Source organism: Anomaloglossus baeobatrachus, chromosome 7 (genome assembly GCF_048569485.1).
Source record: "Anomaloglossus baeobatrachus isolate aAnoBae1 chromosome 7, aAnoBae1.hap1, whole genome shotgun sequence".
Lineage (NCBI taxonomy): Eukaryota > Metazoa > Chordata > Amphibia > Anura > Aromobatidae > Anomaloglossus > Anomaloglossus baeobatrachus.
The window spans coordinates 36,214,982-36,234,421 of NC_134359.1; the positions used below are offsets into that span (position 1 = coordinate 36,214,982).

Sequence of the window (19,440 nt, forward strand, 5' to 3'; positions counted from 1 at the left end):
ATATTTTTCCATATGCTTGAGGCATTACACCATTATCTAAGTTTGATGTGCAGCCTTATCCTTGTATAATATAAATAAAGATTGCCATACAAAAAGGTAAGACTTTATAAAGTCTTTATTTTGGTCTCACAGGGGGCACAATAACAACAGGAACCTTGCAAGAATGCAGCCCAGGAGCTGCAGAGGGGGAATATTTTAGGTTTTGTGCAAAATTTCTGCTGACAGGTTCCCTTTAAACTATTCATAAAAAAAATAATAACGCTTATTACAATAAAAATATCAAACACTTTTTGGTAGAATCATTTGTTTTTTAATTGATAACAATCCTGAAAATAAATATAACAATTTTAGTATTGTGCAAGAAAGAGAGCGAGAATAAGCAAACGTCCCATGAACGCCGTGAAACCTCCTCGTAATGTCATAGCAAAGAATAAAATAATTATTACACTATCTACAGAGTATCTCTCCAATAAAGTGATAAGATTACAAGTTACACGTGGTCTGCCGCCCCTCCCCCTCCATCACACCCCAACGCTGCCGCATATGTACAAAACTGAAGAGTTGTCCCCTCCGCCCGAAGAGAAATGGTTTACATGGGGTAAATATAAAATTTTGCAGAGAACCTGTGATGTGCTGCCATTCGCAGCCGATGTCGAACTACAAGCGTCAGCATGCCCTAATGCTTGCCGTTCACCATCAGGGGGCGCACTTTTTGGTCTATATACACTATTTATACATTTTATAGATCATAAACTAGTTAATCTGTAAATGCGATCAATTTACGTCGATTCTCGAACACGACGACATAACACGCGGGCGATCACCAAAATCACGTGAACAGGACAGCGACGAATCAAGAAAATAAAGGATATAAGGAGGTGGGGGGGGGACCAGGACGTGTGCGACCGGTCATTGGAAACTGGGGACAGCTGAAATGGGTGGTCTTAGAGCCCCTCTACGCTCTCAATTGGGACTCTTAGGCGCCAGTGTCATGGTTTAGGTGTCCAGACCCGCCGAGAGTCTCCAGATCCAAAGTTCACAGCCTCATATAAATTCTAAAATATATCATTTGTCTCCATTCTCTAAGGCTAAAAGGAAGCTCAGAGATCCATGGATACTTTCTTCTAGAAACAGCGCCACCCTGATCCGCAGGTCGTGTTTGGTACTGCAGCTCAGCTTCAATGAAAGGAATAGGAAAGAGCTACAGTACCACGCACAACCCGGGGACAAATGTGGCAGATTTTTATTTTGCTTTTATTAAAGAAAGCAGCCATTTGTTTTGTCATTTTGTCCAACCCATTTAAAAAGGCCTTTTTTTTTGTTAAGGTGCACGTTTTCTATGTCACAGTCTTTATCACTCGCTATATTCATCCACTTTGTTGCCAAAGGAAAATGAGACATATTGTAGAGGCAACACCGTAGGTCTCCAGCAATACGGCCGCCGCGCACCGGCAAAACCGGGCAAAGGGGCAGAGAGTAAAGTGGTGAATACAGAACTGCTCCATTACTAGTGATGGGCGAATAGTAACTATTGGTGTTTGGATAAGACTCTCCGAATACCGAGTACTAGTCTAGTATCCGTCACGGCAAGAATAATGCTCCGTTTCCCCAGTGACTTGCATGAGGTTCGTTATTCGTGATGAATACCGGAATAGAACTTTGGGGTTTGTTACAAATAATCCGAAGACAAATAGTTACTATTCACCCATCACTGTTCATTACCATAAAAAAATGGCACAATGGCACCTGGATACAAGGGACACTGCCGGGCTGTACAACAATGGTTCTGTATGAGGTACCGATCTAACCTATATACAAAGGAACGTCCAGATCCTCAGCTGTACAGGACGAGAACGGGAACCCTGATCCTCAGCTCTGCAGGACCAGAAGGTGAACTCCGATCCTCAACTCTGCAGGACCAGAAGGTGAACTCCGATCCTCAACTCTGCAGGACCAGAAGGTGAACCCCGATCCTCAACTCTGCAGGACCAGAAGGTGAACTCCGATCCTCAGCTCTGCAGGACCAGAAGGTGAACTCCGATCCTCAGCTCTGCAGGACCAGAAGGTGAACTCCGATCCTCAGCTCTGCAGGACCAGAAGGTGAACTCCGATCCTCAACTTTGCAGGACCAGAAGGTGAACTCCGATCCTCAACTCTGCAGGACCAGAAGGTGAACCCCGATCCTCAACTCTGCAGGACCAGAAGGTGAACTCCGATCCTCAGCTCTGCAGGACCAGAAGGTGAACTCCGATCCTCAACTCTGCAGGACCAGAAGGTGAACTCCGATCCTCAACTCTGCAGGACCAGAAGGTGAACTCCGATCCTCAACTCTGCAGGACCAGAAGGTGAACCCCGATCCTCAGCTCTGCAGGACCAGAAGGTGAACCCCGATCCTCAGCTCTGCAGGACCAGAAGGTGAACCCCGATCCTCAGCTCTGCAGGACCAGAAGGTGAACCCCGATCCTCAACTCTGCAGGACCAGAAGGTGAACTCCGATCCTCAACTCTGCAGGATGAAAAAAGGGAACCTCCGGTCCTCGGCTCTGTATGATGAGAGAAGGAACCTCCGGTCCTCAGCTCTGCAGGACGAGATCGAGAGCCCTGATCCTCAGCTCTACAGGACTAGAGAGGGAATCTCAAATCCTCAGTTGTGCAGGACGAGAGAAGGAACCTCTGATCCTCAGCTCTACAGGACAAGAGGGAGAGCCCCAATCAGCTCTACAGAACAAGGTGAGAACCCCGATCCTCAGTTCTGCAGGATGACAGCAAGAATCCCGATCCTCAGCTCTGCAGGACGAGAAGGAAAGCCCTGATCCCCAGCTCTGCAGGATGAGAGCGAGAACAACAATCCTCAGCTCTACAAGACGAGAGCGAGAACCCCGACATCAGTTCCACAGGACGAGAGTGAGAACCCTAATCCTCAGCTCTGCAGGGCGAGAAGGAAAGCCCTGATCCTCAGCTCTGCAGGATGGGAGCGAGAGCTCCGGTCATCAGCTCTGCAGAACGAGATTTATAACCCCGATCCTCAGTTCTGCAGGATGAGAACCGTGGGCTCGGCGGGACTAGAGCAAGAACCCTGATCCTCGGGCTCTGCAAGACAAGAGTGAGAGCACGATTCTCAGGCTTTGCCGGACGAGAGGAAGAACCCTGATCCTCAGCTCTGCATGACGAGAGCCCCGATACTGAGCTCTGCAGGACAACAGAAAGAGCCCCAATCCTCATCTCTGTAGAATGACTGCAAGAACCCCGATCCTCAGCTCCCGTCCTGCAGAGCTTCGACTCTCAGGCTCTGCAAGATGAGAGGGAGAGCCCTGATCCTCAAGTCTGCAGGACGAAGGAGAGCCGTGACCTCTAGTTCTCAAGGACAGCTCGGCACGCTACATCAGTCCCATAGAAGTGAATAGAGCAGTGGTCACACATGCACTACGACTCTATTCCCCCCGAGCACTTCTGGATCGCTGAGGGTTCAGCTGCTGGGACCATACATGTATCTTCTATCCTCACAGCCAAATGGTACCCAAAAAAAAAAAAAAAAAGTGATTACCCTTGGGATGTATTCCATTTTGTTACATAAAGCAGCGGTCTCTAGTCTGCTAAAGGAGGGCACAGAGTGGCTGAATGGTGGTCCCAACAGAATCGGACAGATCCACAGATACGGAGCTCGTCAATACATACTTTAGCAGGATGTCTTAAAGCGATGCCCGTCTGATATGTGAAATTGTGTTAAATTAAATCCCAACCCTTTTAAAAACTACACCTACCTGAACTCGGCCGCCCCGGCTGTATCCATCCATGTTCTCAGATTAACCTGACATACATTTATATATTTTTTTTTTTTTTACATATTTTGTAAATAGAATTATAAATTGTCACTTTTTTTTCTTTAATGTGTAAAATCCCATTTTTCCATCCAATAGTCTAAATATTTCCTACTTACTTTTTTTATTTCCCTCTTATGTATTCAGCAGCAATCTCTCGTTCCTCCGGCGGATGTGACTCATTCATGAAAACAGACTGAGCGGGCCACGGCGCTCGCTGCTCGGCTCCTGTTTTTCTTCACATTTCATCAACCCCCTCATTGTGAAAAATCTCTCACAAATGCTTTACAATCCCATTCAGCTATTAAAAGGGGACCTCCACGACTTTTATATTAATGGCTCGTCTGTAGGATAGGTCATCGGAATCAGACATCCAATATCGCCACGATCAGCTGTTTGCAGGTCCCATGACAGCTGTAAGTACACAGTGTATAGGGGCAGAACAGCACAGCGCCCCACACTGTGTAGTGGCTGTTCTCCGGTACTGCAGCTCAAGAGTGTGCCCTGCCAACGGCAATCCTCAGGGTAAAGAAGGGATGTGCATGTCGGATTTGTACATGTCCGATCCTTCTGTTCTTTACACATAAGAGTCCAAAAGAGGGGACAATGGCTTATCCCTCCTTTCCATGAGTTACGGCACTGGCAAATTGCAAGAAATTTCTGTTGTCAGAACTAGTGGATATAGCAGCACCAAGGATCTTTCATGACATTTTTGATGCTTAACTGGACAAATGTTGTGATAGTGGCTGAAATATGTTTTTTGTGTGTTTGTTTGCTTTATTTCACCTCATACTAGCAATCAAAGTATTTGGCATCCAATGAGTTAACACCCAGTGAATGTAACAAAAATTATTAGATCATTTTTCACTGGGGGTGTGTCCTTCTCCTTGTATGATGCTGACCAATAGGAACAAGGCAGTAACACACTGGAAAAAGAACACGCCCCCACCACAGTGAAAACGCTTTAAAATCACCCACCTGGACTCTAAAGTTAACTCATCGGGTGCCAAATACTTTGCTTGCTAATATCGCGGCAACAGAGAGGTGAAATTAAAAAAAAAACTATTTACCACTCTATAATGTGTCCAGATCAACGTGAAAAGCCCTGTTAAAAATGATGACTGGGGAGGGGACAATATCTAAAGTGCTAACTGGCACTGGCACGTGAACCCCTTTAGGCTGAATGACCGAGACGCTCACAAAGGGGGAGCAAAAATAAACTAACGTATGTCCAAACCCTCTGATCAGCCTTACAAAGATTTATTTATAAGCACAATTTGTCCCCTCCAACTAATTCTAGCCACAGGGCATCACCTTGGGCACAGGTCATAGAACAGGTCCCCTTTAAAAGAGCAAGCGAAATATTTATCCGTACTAGGACTAAGCGAATCAGACTTGATGGGGAACGTGTCTCCATTGTTTTAAGACCCAGGGAAAATGACGGTAGAAGAAATAGAGCTTGGTTACCTTTTTAAGTCTTTCAGCTTTATAACGTGGTACATAAAACCTCGGCTATTTTTACATCTTCTTAATTGAACCAGTTGGCACAATTCTGCTCTGTTAATTACTACGTAACCTTCTGCAGCTGGCGCCTTTCAGTGACGGGCAGTGTTATATGGAACCGAATAGTCGCGGGAAGGGCTGCTACTTGCACATGAATGCGTCCCCAAAGCCTCTGTCCGGCAGGAGAGCGCACGCCGGACCCTGTTGGACTCTTGGACTCTATCGCGGCCGGATCTACAAGACAATATTCTCATCTATCATATATAAAACCATTATTTTTCTTTTTTTTGTGGAGCTGCGACTTGAAGCTCGTTTCCTCTAACAACATGTCACGGTTTACATCTACATAATGAAATGAGTAACTTTGCAAAACTTTTTTTTTTTGTGCGGATTGGAAAAATGACGACTTTTCTCCATCATGTTACGCTCTAAAAGGCGCCTAAATATAGAAGGTCGGAAGGACCGGCCATCAACGGATGCAGCAGCCATCATAGTGTAATCACCAACGCTACCAGTGTAGCCAAATTAAGCGGTGGCATAATGTGATATGAACTGGTTTGTTTGGCACAGCTCAATTCTGCAATGGGAAGTGAGGGGTGGCGATGAGGCAAATCGGCTGGGACATGGGTATCGCACGCGTCCTACCCAAGACACATGAACAATACGCAACGAAGCACGGTCAGCGCCTCCTCCTTTAATGTAGGGTTTCACCCACCAGGGTGATAACTGTGACATCTGTACCTTACATTATGGGAACCTCCCGATTCCAGAAGAACCATGCCGAATTCTGATTCTTTAGCTTGCCCATTGCTGGCAAAGGTGTTAGGTAGTCGCTCGCTCCATTTACCCTACTGAGAATACATGCATGCTTCGATGAGCCGAGTGTGCATGTATTTAGGAGGGGTTAGGAGTAACAGGAGCTACAGGCACCATACCTGGGCATTTTCCATCTGAGCAGCTCTCACAATGCACCGCTACCAATGACCAAAAGCCACCAGATTGCAAATTCTATCAACGCCACAAACATAAAAAAAATGGATTTGCAAAGTTACCTCACTTTTTAACGCAGAACCAAACCGAGGAATGTTGTAAAAAGTAGAGTTTTCCTTTAAAGAGACTTGAGACGGATACACACAAAAGTTAGACGCACAGAGGTCTTTTACGGGTTTACAGTCTCAGAGCAGGGGCTGCTGGTAGTAAGTTGGGGCTTGTTGAGGGATTGAGTGTAAGGGGGCGGCCATTGTGTAGCCAGGTCCCGGAGGCAAAGAAGACGTAGTGTTCTGATAGGCTGACATGTCGGCGGCGGACATTCCCATGGGCTGGCCGTAGTTTGAATAGGGAGGATTTACACCCGCGTCATGTCCTGTGCTGCAAATAGAAGAAAAAAAAAACGTTATGATAAAAGATATTTAGGAGGGGTTGTCCAGAAATTCACTCCCGTCTGGTCTAATACTTTTAGTAACGCAACTGCAAGTGGGGAAGGCCACTTTACACGCAACGACGTCGCTAACAAGATATCGTTGGGGTCACGGAATTCGTGACGCACATTCGGCCTCGTTAGCGACGTTGTTGCGTGTGAAACGCATGAACGACCGTTAACGATCAAAAATACTCACCATATCATTGACACGTCGTTCTAATCTCAAATATCGTTGCTGCTGCAGGTACGATGTTGTTCGTCGTTCCTGCGGCAGCACACATCGCTATGTGTGACACCCCTGGAACGAGGAACAACATCGCACCTTCGGCCGCCGGCAATGCGGAAGGAAGGAGGTGGGCGGGATGTTACGGCCGCTCATCTCCGCCCCTCCGCTTCTATTGGGCGGTCGCTTAGTGACGCCGCACGACCTGCCCCCTTAGAAAGGAGGCGGCCACAGCGACGTCGCTAGGAAGGTAAGTATGTGTGACGGGTGTTAGCGATGTTGTGCGCCACAGGCAGCAATTTGCCCGTGACGCACAACCAACGGGGGCGGGTGCTTTCACCAGCGACATCGCTAGCTATGTGGCTGTGTGTAAAGTGGCCTTTACTGAGAAAATCGCTTAAAAAGTATAGTGAAGACAGGACCTGGTTATTAAATCAAGACCCATACGTGATACTCGCACAGATATTCCTGTGACTGTCCGGCCCAGCATGCATTTACCTCCTTACAACCAAAGTCAGCAGGCAGGAGAGTTTTATGGACAACCCCTTTAAAGGGAACCTGTCACCAGATTTGGCAACTATAAGCTGCGGCCACCACCACGGAGCTCTTATGTACACCATTCTAACATACTGTATATAAGAGCCCAGGCCGCTGTACAAAAAGTAAAAAGCACTTTTAAAATACTCACCTAGGGGGGCGGTTGAGTCCAATGGGCATCACTGCTCTCTTGTGCAGCGCCTCCTCTCTGCGGCAATGGCCGTCCTCTTTCTTCTGATGCCAGTGTGCATGGTGTGTCCTATGTCATACACACTCTCCGGCATTGAGGTCCTGCGCAGGCGCACTTTGATCTGCCCTGCTCAGGACAGATCAAAGTATTGTAGTGCACAGGCAGTCTTTAACCTTTCCTCGCGCCTGCGCATTACAGTACTTTGATCTGCCCTCAGAATGGTAGATTAAAGTGCGACTGCGCAGGACCGCAATGTCGGCCTGTGTGACATAGACGCATCATCCACACTGGGGGCTGGGTAGAATGAGGACGAGATCGCAGCATAGATGAGGCACCAGACCGGAGAGCAGCGACCCCCATCGGACCGGACCGGAGAGCAGCGACCCCCATCGGACCGGACCGGAGAGCAGCGACCCCCATCGGACCGGACCGGAGAGCAGCGACCCCCATCGGACCGGACCGGAGAGCAGCGACCCCCATCGGACCGGACCGGAGAGCAGCGACCCCCATCGGACCGGACCGGAGAGCAGCGACACCCATGGGACCGGAGAGCAGCGACACCCATCGGACCGGAGAGCAGCGACACCCATCGGACCGGACCGGAGAGCAGCGACACCCATCGGACCGGACCGGAGAGCAGCGACACCCATCGGACCGGACCGGAGAGCAGCGACACCCATCGGACCGGACCGGAGAGCAGCGACACCCATCGGACCGGACCGGAGAGCAGCGACACCCATCGGACCGGACCGGAGAGCAGCGACACCCATCGGACCGGACCGGAGAGCAGCGACACCCATCGGACCGGACCGGAGAGCAGCGACACCCATCGGACCGGACCGGAGAGCAGCGACACCCATCGGACCGGACCGGAGAGCAGCGACACCCATCGGACCGGACCGGAGAGCAGCGACACCCATCGGACCGGACCGGAGAGCAGCGACACCCATCGGACCGGACCGGAGAGCAGCGACACCCATCGGACCGGACCGGAGAGCAGCGACACCCATCGGACCGGACCGGAGAGCAGCGACACCCATCGGACCGGACCGGAGAGCAGCGACACCCATCGGACCGGAGAGCAGCGACACCCATCGGACCGGAGAGCAGAGACACCCATCGGACCGGAGAGCAGAGACACCCATCGGACCGGAGAGCAGCGACACCCATCGGACCGGACCGGAGAGCAGCGACACCCATCGGACCGGACCGGAGAGCAGCGACACCCATCGGACCGGACCGGAGAGCAGCGACACCCATCGGACCGGACCGGAGAGCAGCGACACCCATCGGACCGGACCGGAGAGCAGCGACACCCATCGGACCGGACCGGAGAGCAGCGACACCCATCGGACCGGACCGGAGAGCAGCGACACCCATCGGACCGGAGAGCAGCGACACCCATCGGACCGGACCGGAGAGCAGCGACACCCATCGGACCGGACCGTAGATCAGAGACACCTATCGGACCGGACTGTAGAGCAGCGACACCCATTGGACCGGACCGCCCCCAGGTGAGTATCATTAAAGTGTTATTTATGCTCTACACAGCGGCCTGGGCTCTTATATACAGTATTCTACAATGCTGTATATAAGGGCTCAGTGGTGGTGGCCACAGTTTATAGTTGCCAAGTCTGGTGACAGGTTCCCATTAACCAGCTCTATCTATACATGAAAGACACTTGTAGATTACCTCAAATATGGCGTTTGAGCCGCCTGGGTGGTTACTGTTGAGTTGATGTGTGGGGGCAGAGACCTCAGGGGTCCGATCTGATCTTGGTTCATGCTGTATCCTTGAGAAAGAGCTGCAGGATGTACCTGGGGTATGCTGTGCACCATATAGCTGCCGCCCTGAGGCTGTCCGGGATAACCCTGCAAAGAGGATAGAAGTTATACACATCTGCATGATAACAGAATATACAGGAACCCCCGATCTAAGTCTGATGCCCCAGATATGGGGCGTTATCACCCAATTTTGGGGTGATATGCGCTGACATACATTTGTTGTAAAGCTATAAAAAAAAATTAGCAAAGCAGACCAGCATGGAGCCAAATCCTGACCGCCAGACACGATACCGGAGAGGACGACCAGGTAACTTAAGAAATAGCAGGGTACAATCCTGCGGTGAGACGTCGTCGGAGGCTTTGCTCAAGTCTTCAGAGACCAAACTTTTGAACAAAGTGTCTGTTGTTAACAAGCGGTTCCTCCGGAGTCAGGGTCAGGGGTCAGCCTAAAAATGGTTAGTGCAGAACAAGATCAAAGCAGACGCTTCCCGGAAACATCCTCCTGCCATGTGAGTAATCCAATTTACTGCCGCTCTCGGACCGGCGGCGTGCAGCCGCAGCCAGAAATCCCAGCCGACCTTCACGGCTCCGAACGCTTCTGATGTACCCGGGTCAACGTTCACAGTCTTCTATCCAGTTTCCAAAATGAAGGGAATCCATGTTACTAAATTGTGAATTCCCATCTTTAAAGTCATGTCATTAGGATATGTGAGCTATTTCTGAGCAGTGGTGGTCTCCAGTCATGGAGGGGATGCGGGGCTGTTGCTTGTATATTTTCCTGAATATTGTCTATCGGTGTGAAAGCAATGAGAGGCTGCAGCAAATCCCATGCAAGTATATGAGGGTTTTTGTCGTCCACTGTAAAGCTGGGTGGTCAGCGAGTAAAGTACAAGGATACCAGTGCTGCGTCCCCTCTTTCTCAGGATCAGTGGGGACCCCAGAGAGCAGACCACCACCGAGCAAAGTGATTGCACATCCTGGCACAATTACATAGAAAACCCCTTAAATACCACTATCCATATACAGTGTAACCTAGGTTTACGAGTAACTTGGTGTGCGAGTATTTCGCTATACGAAATTGCTGTAAATTTGTAACTCAGCTTACGAGCTGCATACTCACCGCACACACTTCCGGTTCCGTACTTCCACCGCGAACTAACCAGCTCTTGCAGTCCACACACACACACTCACACTATGTGTTGGGTAACCATCGCGACCGATGCCAGAGCTTCCGCTGCCAGAGCGCTGACATCAAAGGCAGGAGCCGCTTGCCTCTGATTGGTCAGCGCGCTGCCTTTGAGAAGTGGCTGACAGCGGAAGTTCCTCCATCGTCACGATGGTTACCCGATGCACATCTGCTTCTCAAAGGCAGCGTGCTGACCAATCAGAGGCAAGCGGCTCCTGCCTTTGACGTCAGCGCTCTGGCAGCGAAAGCTCCAGCATCGGTCGCGATGGTTACCCGATACACATCCTGTACCGGCGAACTACAAGAACCAGGAGGTCGGCGAGGGAACAGAATGTAAAGTGAGCATAATGTGTGTGTGTGTATAAGTGTGTATATATGTATATTATATATATATATATATATATATATATATATATATGTGTATATTATATATATATATATATATATATATATATATATATATATATATATGAGTGTGTGAGTGAGAGAGAGAGAGAGAGAGAGAGTGTATGTGAGTGTATATGAGTGTGTGTGTGAGAGTGTGTGTGTATGTGAGTGTATATGAGTGAGTGTGAGTGTATATGAGTGTGTGTATGTGAGTGTATGTGAGTGTATGTGAGTGTGTGTGTGTGAGAGTGTGTGTGTATGTGAGTGTATATGAGTGAGTGTATGTGAGTGTATATGAGTGTGTGTATGTGAGTGTGAGTGTGTGTGTGTGTGAGAGTGTGAGTGTATATGAGTGAGTGTGTGTATGTATGTGAGTGTATATGAGTGTGTGAGTGTATGAGTGTATATGAGTGTGTATGTGAGTGTATATGTGAGTGTGAGTGTATGAGTGTATATGAGTGTATATGAGTGTATGTGAGTGTGTGTGAGTGTGTGTGAGAGAGTGTGTGTGAGAGAGTGTGTGTGAGAGAGTGTGTGTGAGAGAGTGTGTGTGAGAGAGTGTGTGTGAGAGAGTGTGTGTGAGAGAGTGTGTGTGAGAGAGTGTGTGTGAGAGAGTGTGTGAGAGTGTGTGTGAGAGTGTGTGTGAGAGTGTGTGTGAGAGTGTGTGTGAGAGTGTGTGTGAGAGTGTGTGTGAGAGTGTGTATGAGTGTGTGTATGAGTGTGTGTATGAGAGTGTGTATGAGTGTGTATAAGTGTGTGTGTGTGTGTGTTTGGAATGGCACAACAGGGGACCAGGATGGGACATTGAACAAGTTGTGGAGCGAATTGTCTGAGCCTCCATTATTTCCTATGGGAAATGTTGCTTTGCAAGACGAGTAACTTGGTTTAGAAGCACACTACTCCCAGAACGGATTGTTCTCGTAAACCAAGGTTCCACTGTATCTACTCTGAATTGAATCTAGCATTTACCAGCGACTCATTCTGCTGATAGTGTAAAACAAAGAGCTCAAACCTGCATGGTGACCCCGAGGGATGTTGGGGGGTACTGCGTCTGCGGAGGCGGCTTGCTGTACATAGAATACATGGGCGCTTCATTCACCAGTTTGTTGTAGAGCTCCAAAGCTTCCAGCACCTTCACATTCAGCTCAGACAGCTCCGAATGTTTCCTGGAGACACAGGAGGAATACATGTAACCACAAAGACAGCACATAAGTACCGAAAATAAAGAAATAGCATCAATGAAATACTGATGTGGCCCTAAGAAGTGAACCCACAAATGCTCAGACCAGTGTGGAGATTATCAATATTTGGTAGCCTCAAAACGTGGTGAGAATTTATTTGCAGGACCGGGTCCACCGGCCACGTCGGTAATCTGTGGCTGCTGGACTGGAGGCCCGAGAACTGCTCTTACCTGACGACATCCGTGGCTCCTCTTGATTCCCCCATTCATAGCTACATAGGTTAAAAAAAGACCTAGGTCCATCTAGCTCAACCTTAACAATTCACAGGAGAAACCATTCATCCGGTGGCTTGTCTTCAGGAGAACAGAGATTGGCAGCCAAAAATCGGACAAGCTCGGTCCTCATCCTTCCCGACGATCAGTAGGCCGGTGTCCCCCATAAACAGAGTTGGGCCAAACCTGTCGGTATGGTTGGGTTCAGCTGACATTAGCCTCAGGGGTATGGGGCCCATTTGTACTTGGTCGATACATTGACATAGCTTTTGTCTGCTGTAGAGTAAAGCGTAGTCTGCAATGGAGTCAATAGTCCATAAAGGAACCACAAAGGGACCAGGTACATCACGTGGAATATGGACCCTAATATATGACCATAACACATGCATCTGAAGTGTACCTATGCCTTATATACACAAAAAGGTGCAAAATGCAAGAGATCCGCATATATGCTGTGGACTGACTATACTAACCACTATGGCTCCGACGTGTTACTGTATAACATACAGAGGCATAGGTCAGCCATGGTCATCCATTGCTAGAAACAAAACCTGTACCACGTGGTATTCCTCATGTTATGGTGTCAGCAGGCATAGCCTATATCCCCGGCATATACCAGGACAGTCGTGTAACATATGCTGGATGCGTCGGGGCATTTGCACTTGTTTAAAAGATTCTGGAGCACGTGGTAATAAGAAGAATTAATGGCAGTGTCTCGGCAAAGAAGATTACACAATATTATTGACATTTTTAATGGTGCGTGTGAATTTAAGGACTCACCTGTCAATCTCCTCTAACTTCTCATCAATCATCGGGCCCATTTGCTGACAAACATCTAAAAGAAAAACAAAACAAAAAAACATGTATAAATATGGAGTATGCGTATGCTCTATGTTCACCATAATCAACACTGAATGTTTTTACCTATATTTACCTTTAAAGGGGTTCTCTACTACCTTGACATTGATGGCCAACCCTTAGGATCACTTTGCACACTACGACATCGCAAGCCGATGCTGCGATGTCGAGCGCGATAGTCCCCGCCCCCATCGCACTTGCAATATCTTGTGATAGCTGCCGTAGTGAACATTATCTCTACGGCAGCTTCACACGCACTCACCTGCCCTGCGACGTCGCTCTGGCCGGTGACCCGCCTCCTTCCTAAGGGGGCGCGTCGTGCAGCGTCACAGCGATGTCACACGGCAGGCGGCCAATAGAAGCGGAGTGGCGGAGATGAGCGGGACGTAAACCTCCTGCCCACCTCCTTCCTTCCTCATTGCAGCCAGGACGCAGGTAAGGAGACGTTCCTCGCTCCTGTGGCTTCACACACAGCGATGTGTGCTGCCGCAGGAACGAGGAACTACATCGTACCTGTAGCTGCCGCGACATTATGGAAATGACCGACGCTACACCGATGATACGATTGACGCTTTTGCGCTCGTTAATCGTATCAAAAACGATTTACAGACTCCGATGTCGATAGCGACGCCGGATGTGCGTCACTTTCGATTTGACCCCACCGACATTGCAGCTGCGATGTAGTGTGCAAAGTTCCCCTTAGAATAGGTCATCAATGTCTGATCGCCCGGATTCCAACACCCCACCGATCAGCTGATATTGGTCGTGGCCGCACACGGCCAGAAATGCTCAACTCCAAAACTGCTCCATCTTCTGATAGTGGCTAGTACGGCACATGCGCCTCCCATATGAAACAATAGGAGGTGGATGTGCAGTACCCGGCCGCTATCAGAACACGGGGAGCAGCTCCGGAACTGAGCATTCCGGCCGCCGCCGAGACTGGAATCAGCTGATCGGCGAGGGTGCGAGGTGTTGGACTCGGCCGATCAGACACTGATGACCTATCCTAAGGACAGGCTATCAATGTCAAAGTAGTGGACAACCCCTTTAACATGAGCCTTGATTGTAATGGCAATTATTTAGAACATTTTTTTCTTACTTAAATGCTTGTATTTTGGGCTAAAGAAGGGAATTTTGTTTACTTATCGTAAATTCCTTTTCTTCTAGCTCCAAATGGGAGACCCAGACAATTGGGTGTATAGCTTATGCCTCCGGAGGTCACACAAAGCATTACACTTAAAAGTGTAAACCCCTCCCCTCTGCCTATACACCCCCCCCGTGCATCACGGGCTCCTCAGTTTTGGTGCAAAAGCAGGAAGGAGGAAACTTATAAATTGGTCTAAGGTAAATTCAATCCGAAGGATGTTCGGAGAACTTAAACCATGAACCAAAGAACAATTCAACATGAACAACGTGTGTACACAAAAGAACAACAGCCCGAAGGGAACAGGGGCGGGTGCTGGGTCTCCCAATTGGAGCTAGAAGAAAAGGAATTTACGGTAAGTAAACAAAATTCCCTTCTTCTTTGTCGCTCCATTGGGAGACCCAGACAATTGGGACGTCCAAAAGCAGTCCCTGGGTGGGTAAAGAATACCCCGGTAATAGAGCCGAAAGACGGCCCCTTCCTACAGGTGGGCAACCGCCGTCTGGAGGACTCGCCTACCTAAGCTGGCATCTGCCGAAGCGTAGGTATGCACCTGATAGTGCTTCATGAAAGTGTGCAGACTCGACCAGGTAGCCGCCTGACACACCTGCTGAGCCGTAGCCTGGTGCCGCAATGCCCAGGACGCACCCACGGCTCTGGTAGAATGGGCTTTCAGTCCTGAAGGAACCGGAAGGCCAGAAGAACGGTAGGCTTCAAGAATTGGTTCCTTGATCCACCGAGCCAAGGTTGACTTGGAAGCCTGCGACCCTTTACGCTGGCCAGCGACAAGGACAAAGAGCGCATCCGAGCGGCGCAGAGGCGCCGTACGAGAAATGTAGAGCCGGAGTGCTCTCACAAGATCTAACAAGTGCAAATCCTTTTCACATTGGTGAACTGGATGAGGACAAAGAAGGGAATTTTGTTTACTTACCGTAAATTCCTTTTCTTCTAGCTCTAATTGGGAGACCCAGACAATTGGGTGTATAGCTACTGCCTCCGGAGGCCACACAAAGTATTACACTTAAAAGTGTAAAGCCCCTCCCCTACTGCCTATACACCCCCCGTGGGATCACGGGCTCCTCAGTTTTAGTGCAAAAGCAAGAAGGAGGAAAGCCAATAAACTGGTTTAAGCAAATTCAATCCGAAGGAATATCGGAGAACTGAAACCATTCAACATGAACAACATGTGTACCCGAAAAAACAGGGGCGGGTGCTGGGTCTCCCAATTAGAGCTAGAAGAAAAGGAATTTACGGTAAGTAAACAAAATTCCCTTCTTCTTTGTCGCTCTATTGGGAGACCCAGACAATTGGGATGTCCAAAAGCAATCCCTGGGTGGGTAAAATAATACCTCGTGATAGGGCCATAAAAACGGCCCTTTCCTACAGGTGAGCAATCGCCGCCTGAAGGACTTGTCTACCTAGGCTGGCGTCCGCCGAAGCATAGGTATGCACCTGATAATGCTTGGTAAAAGTGTGCAGACTCGACCAGGTAGCCGCCTGGCACACTTGCTGAGCCGTAGCCTGGTGCCGTAATGCCCAGGACGCACCCACGGCTCTGGTAGAATGGGCCTTCAGCCCTGATGGAACCGGAAGCCCCGCAGAACGGTAGCCTTCAAGAATTGGTTCCTTGATCCACCGAGCCAGGGTGGATTTGGAAGCCTGCAACCCTTTACGCTGGCCGGCGACAAGGACAAAGAGTGCATCCGAGCGGCGCAGAGGTGCCGTGCGGGAAGAAGGGAATTTTGTTACTTACCGTAAATTCCTTTTCTTCTAGCTCCTATTGGGAGACCCAGACGATTGGGTGTATAGCTACTGCCTCCGGAGGCCACACAAAGCATTACACTAAAAAGTGTAAGGCCCCTCCCCTTCTGGCTATACACCCCCAGTGGGATCACTGGCTCACCAGTTTTAGTGCCAAAGCAAGAAGGAGGAAAGCCAATAACTGGTTTAAAGACCAATTCAATCCGAGGAAACATCGGAGAACTGAACCATACCACATGAACAACATGTGTACCCGAAAAAACAGAAAAACCCCGAGAAAACAGGGCGGGTGCTGGGTCTCCCAATTGGAGCTAGAAGAAAAGGAATTTACGGTAAGTAAACAAAATTCCCTTCTTCTTTTTCGCTCCTAATTGGGAGACCCAGACAATTGGGACGTCCAAAAGCAGTCCCTGGGTGGGTAAAAGAATACCTCGTGATAGGGCCGTCAAACAGCCCTTTCCTACAGGTGGGCAATCGCCGCCTGAAGGACTTATCTACCTAGGCTGGCGTCTGCCGAAGCGTAGGTATGCACCTGAAAATGCTTGGTAAAAGTATGCAGACTCAATCAGGTAGGTGCCTGACACACCTGCTGAGCCGTAGCCTGGTGCCGTAATGCCCAGGATGCACCCACGGCTCTGGTAGAATGGGCCTTCAGCCTTGAGAGAACCAGAAGCCCAGTAGAACTGTAGGTTTCAAGAATTGGTTCCTCGATCCCCCGAGCCAGGGTGGATTCAGAAGCTTGCGACTGTTTACGCCGACCAGCGACAAGGACAAAGAGTGCATCCGGGTGGCGCAGGAGCGCCATGCGGGAAGTAGAACCTGAGTGCTCTCACCAGAACCAACAGATGCAATCCTTCTGAAATTGATGGACTGGACGAGGACACAAAGAAGGTGAGGTGATATCCTGATTGATATGAAAGTGGGATACCACCTTAGGGAGAAATTCCGGAATCGGACGCAGAACTACCCTGTCCTGGTGAAGGACCAGGAAGGGAGATTTGTATGAGAGCGTTGCTAGCTCGGAAACTCTCCTAAGAGACGAGACCGTTACTAGAAGGCCACTTCCCGAGAAAAGCGGGAAGGGAGACCTCTTTCAAAGGCTCGAAAGGCGGCATCTGGAGAGCAATTAGAACCTTGTTCAGATCCCAGGGCTCTAACGGCCGCCTGTACGGAGTGCTGAGAAGACAAACTCCCCGTAGGAACGTGCGTACCTGAGGAAGTCGTTTCTGAAAAAATACAGATAGCGCTGAGACTTGTCCCTAAAGGGAACTGAGCGACAACCCTTTTTCCAACCTAGATTGCAGGAAGGAAGGAAACATAGACGATGCAACCGACCAGGGAGAAACACCCTGCGCCGAGCACCGAGATAAGAATATCTTCCACGTCCTGTGGTCAATCTTGGCGGACGTTGGTATGCTAGCCTGTCTCATGGTGGCAACCACGTCCTGAGGTAATCCTGACGACACTAGGTTCCAGGACTCAAAGCCACACCATCAGGTTGAGGGCCGTAGAATTCAAATGGAAGAATGGCCCTTGAGACAGCCAGTCTGATTGGTCTGGTAGTGCCCCCGGTTATCCTACCGTGAGGCACCACAGAACCGGGAACCACAACATCCTCGGCCAATCTGTAGCGACGAGGATGGCGCGGCCGCAGTCGGTCCTGATCTAATGCAGCACTCTGGGCAACAATGCCAGAGGTGGCACATAAGGTAGCTGGAACTGCGACCAATGCTGAACTAAGGCGTCTGCCGCCAGAGCTCGATGATTGTGAAACCGTGCCATGAAGCTGGCACATTGTTGTTGTGCCGTGACGCCATTAGATCGACGTCCGGCCTCTGTCAGCGGCGCCAGATCTCCTGAAACCCGTCCGGGTGAAGAGACCATACCCTTTCGGCCACACCCCGGCGACTTAGGAAGTCAGCTTCCTAGTTTTCCACGCCTGGGATGTGAACTGTGGATATGGTGGATGCCGTGTCTTCCACCCACATCAGAACCTGCCGGACTTCCTGGAAGGCTTGCCGGTTGCGCGTTCTTCCTTGGTGGTTGATGTATGCCACCGCTGTGGAGTTGTCCGACTGAAGTCGGATTTGCTTGCTTTCCAGCTGCTGTTGGAAGGTTTGTAGGGCAAGATACACTGCTCTGTGTTCAAGAACATTGATCTGAAGGGTGGACTCTTGCTGAGTCCACGTACCCTGAGCGCTGTGGTGGAGAAAAACTGCTCCCCACCCTGATAGACTCGCGTCTGTCGTAACTATCGCCCAGGATGGGGATAGGAAGGACCTTCTTTTTGACCATGAGGTGGGAAGAAGCCACCACCGTAGAGATTCCTTGGCCGCCTGAGAAAGAAAGACGACTCTGTTGAGGGAGGTCGACTCCCCGTCCCATTGGCGGAGAATGTCACATTGTAGTGGGCGCAGATGAAACTGCGCGAAAAGAACTGCCTCCATTGCTACCATCTTACGAAGGAAGTGCATGAGGCGTCTTAATGTGTGCGACTGGTTCTTAAAGAAGAGATTGCAGCCCGTAGTGAATGCTGTTTGTCTAGCGGAAGCTTCACTATCGCTGAGAGAGTATGAAACTCCATGTCTAGATATGTTAGCGATAGGGTCGGGGTCGGATCTGACTTTAAAAAGTTGATGATCCACCCAAAACTCTAGAGAGTCTCCAGCGCAACGTTCGGGCAGTGTCGGCATGTTTCCTAAGAGAGTGCCTTGACAAGTAGATCGTCTAAATATGGGATCACAGAGTGACCCTGAGAGTGCAGGACTGTGACTACTGCTGCCCTGACCTTGGCGAAGACCAGTGGGACTGTCGCTAGCCGGAAGGTAGAGCTACGAACAGAAGGTGTTCGTCTCCTATAACGAAGCGTAGAAACGCTAGTGCTCTGGATCAATCGGCACGTGTGGATAAGCATCCTTGATGCCTAATGATGCTAGGAAATCTCCTTGGGACATTGAGGCGATGACATGGCGGAGGGATTCCATCCGGAACCGCCTGGTGTCCACGAGCTTGCTGAGCAGTTTTAGATCCAGAACGGGACGGAACGGCCCGTTCTTATAGGCACCGCAAATAATTTGGGGTAAAAACCGTGACCTTGTTCCTGAAGAGGAACGGGGGTCATCACTCTTTCTGCCTATAGAGTGCACCCTGTTTGCAGAAGAGCAGCGGCTCGGCCG

At 49.7% G+C, this 19,440-nt stretch overlaps 1 protein-coding gene across 1 annotated transcript in view; it reads right to left on the reverse strand.

The window, feature by feature from the left end:
• Window positions 1-287: 287 nt before the first annotated feature.
• STAM2 (signal transducing adaptor molecule 2) overlaps window positions 288-19,440 on the reverse strand; it is a 78,550-nt gene continuing 59,397 nt past the window's right edge. The window contains exons 11-14 of the mRNA XM_075317212.1: window positions 13,282-13,336; window positions 12,061-12,214; window positions 9,384-9,562; window positions 288-6,688 (exon numbers count right to left, since the gene is read on the reverse strand). Coding sequence (XP_075173327.1) covers window positions 6,496-6,688; window positions 9,384-9,562; window positions 12,061-12,214; window positions 13,282-13,336 — 581 coding nt within the window. The 3' untranslated portion in view covers window positions 288-6,495. The remainder of the gene's footprint in view (window positions 6,689-9,383; window positions 9,563-12,060; window positions 12,215-13,281; window positions 13,337-19,440) is intronic.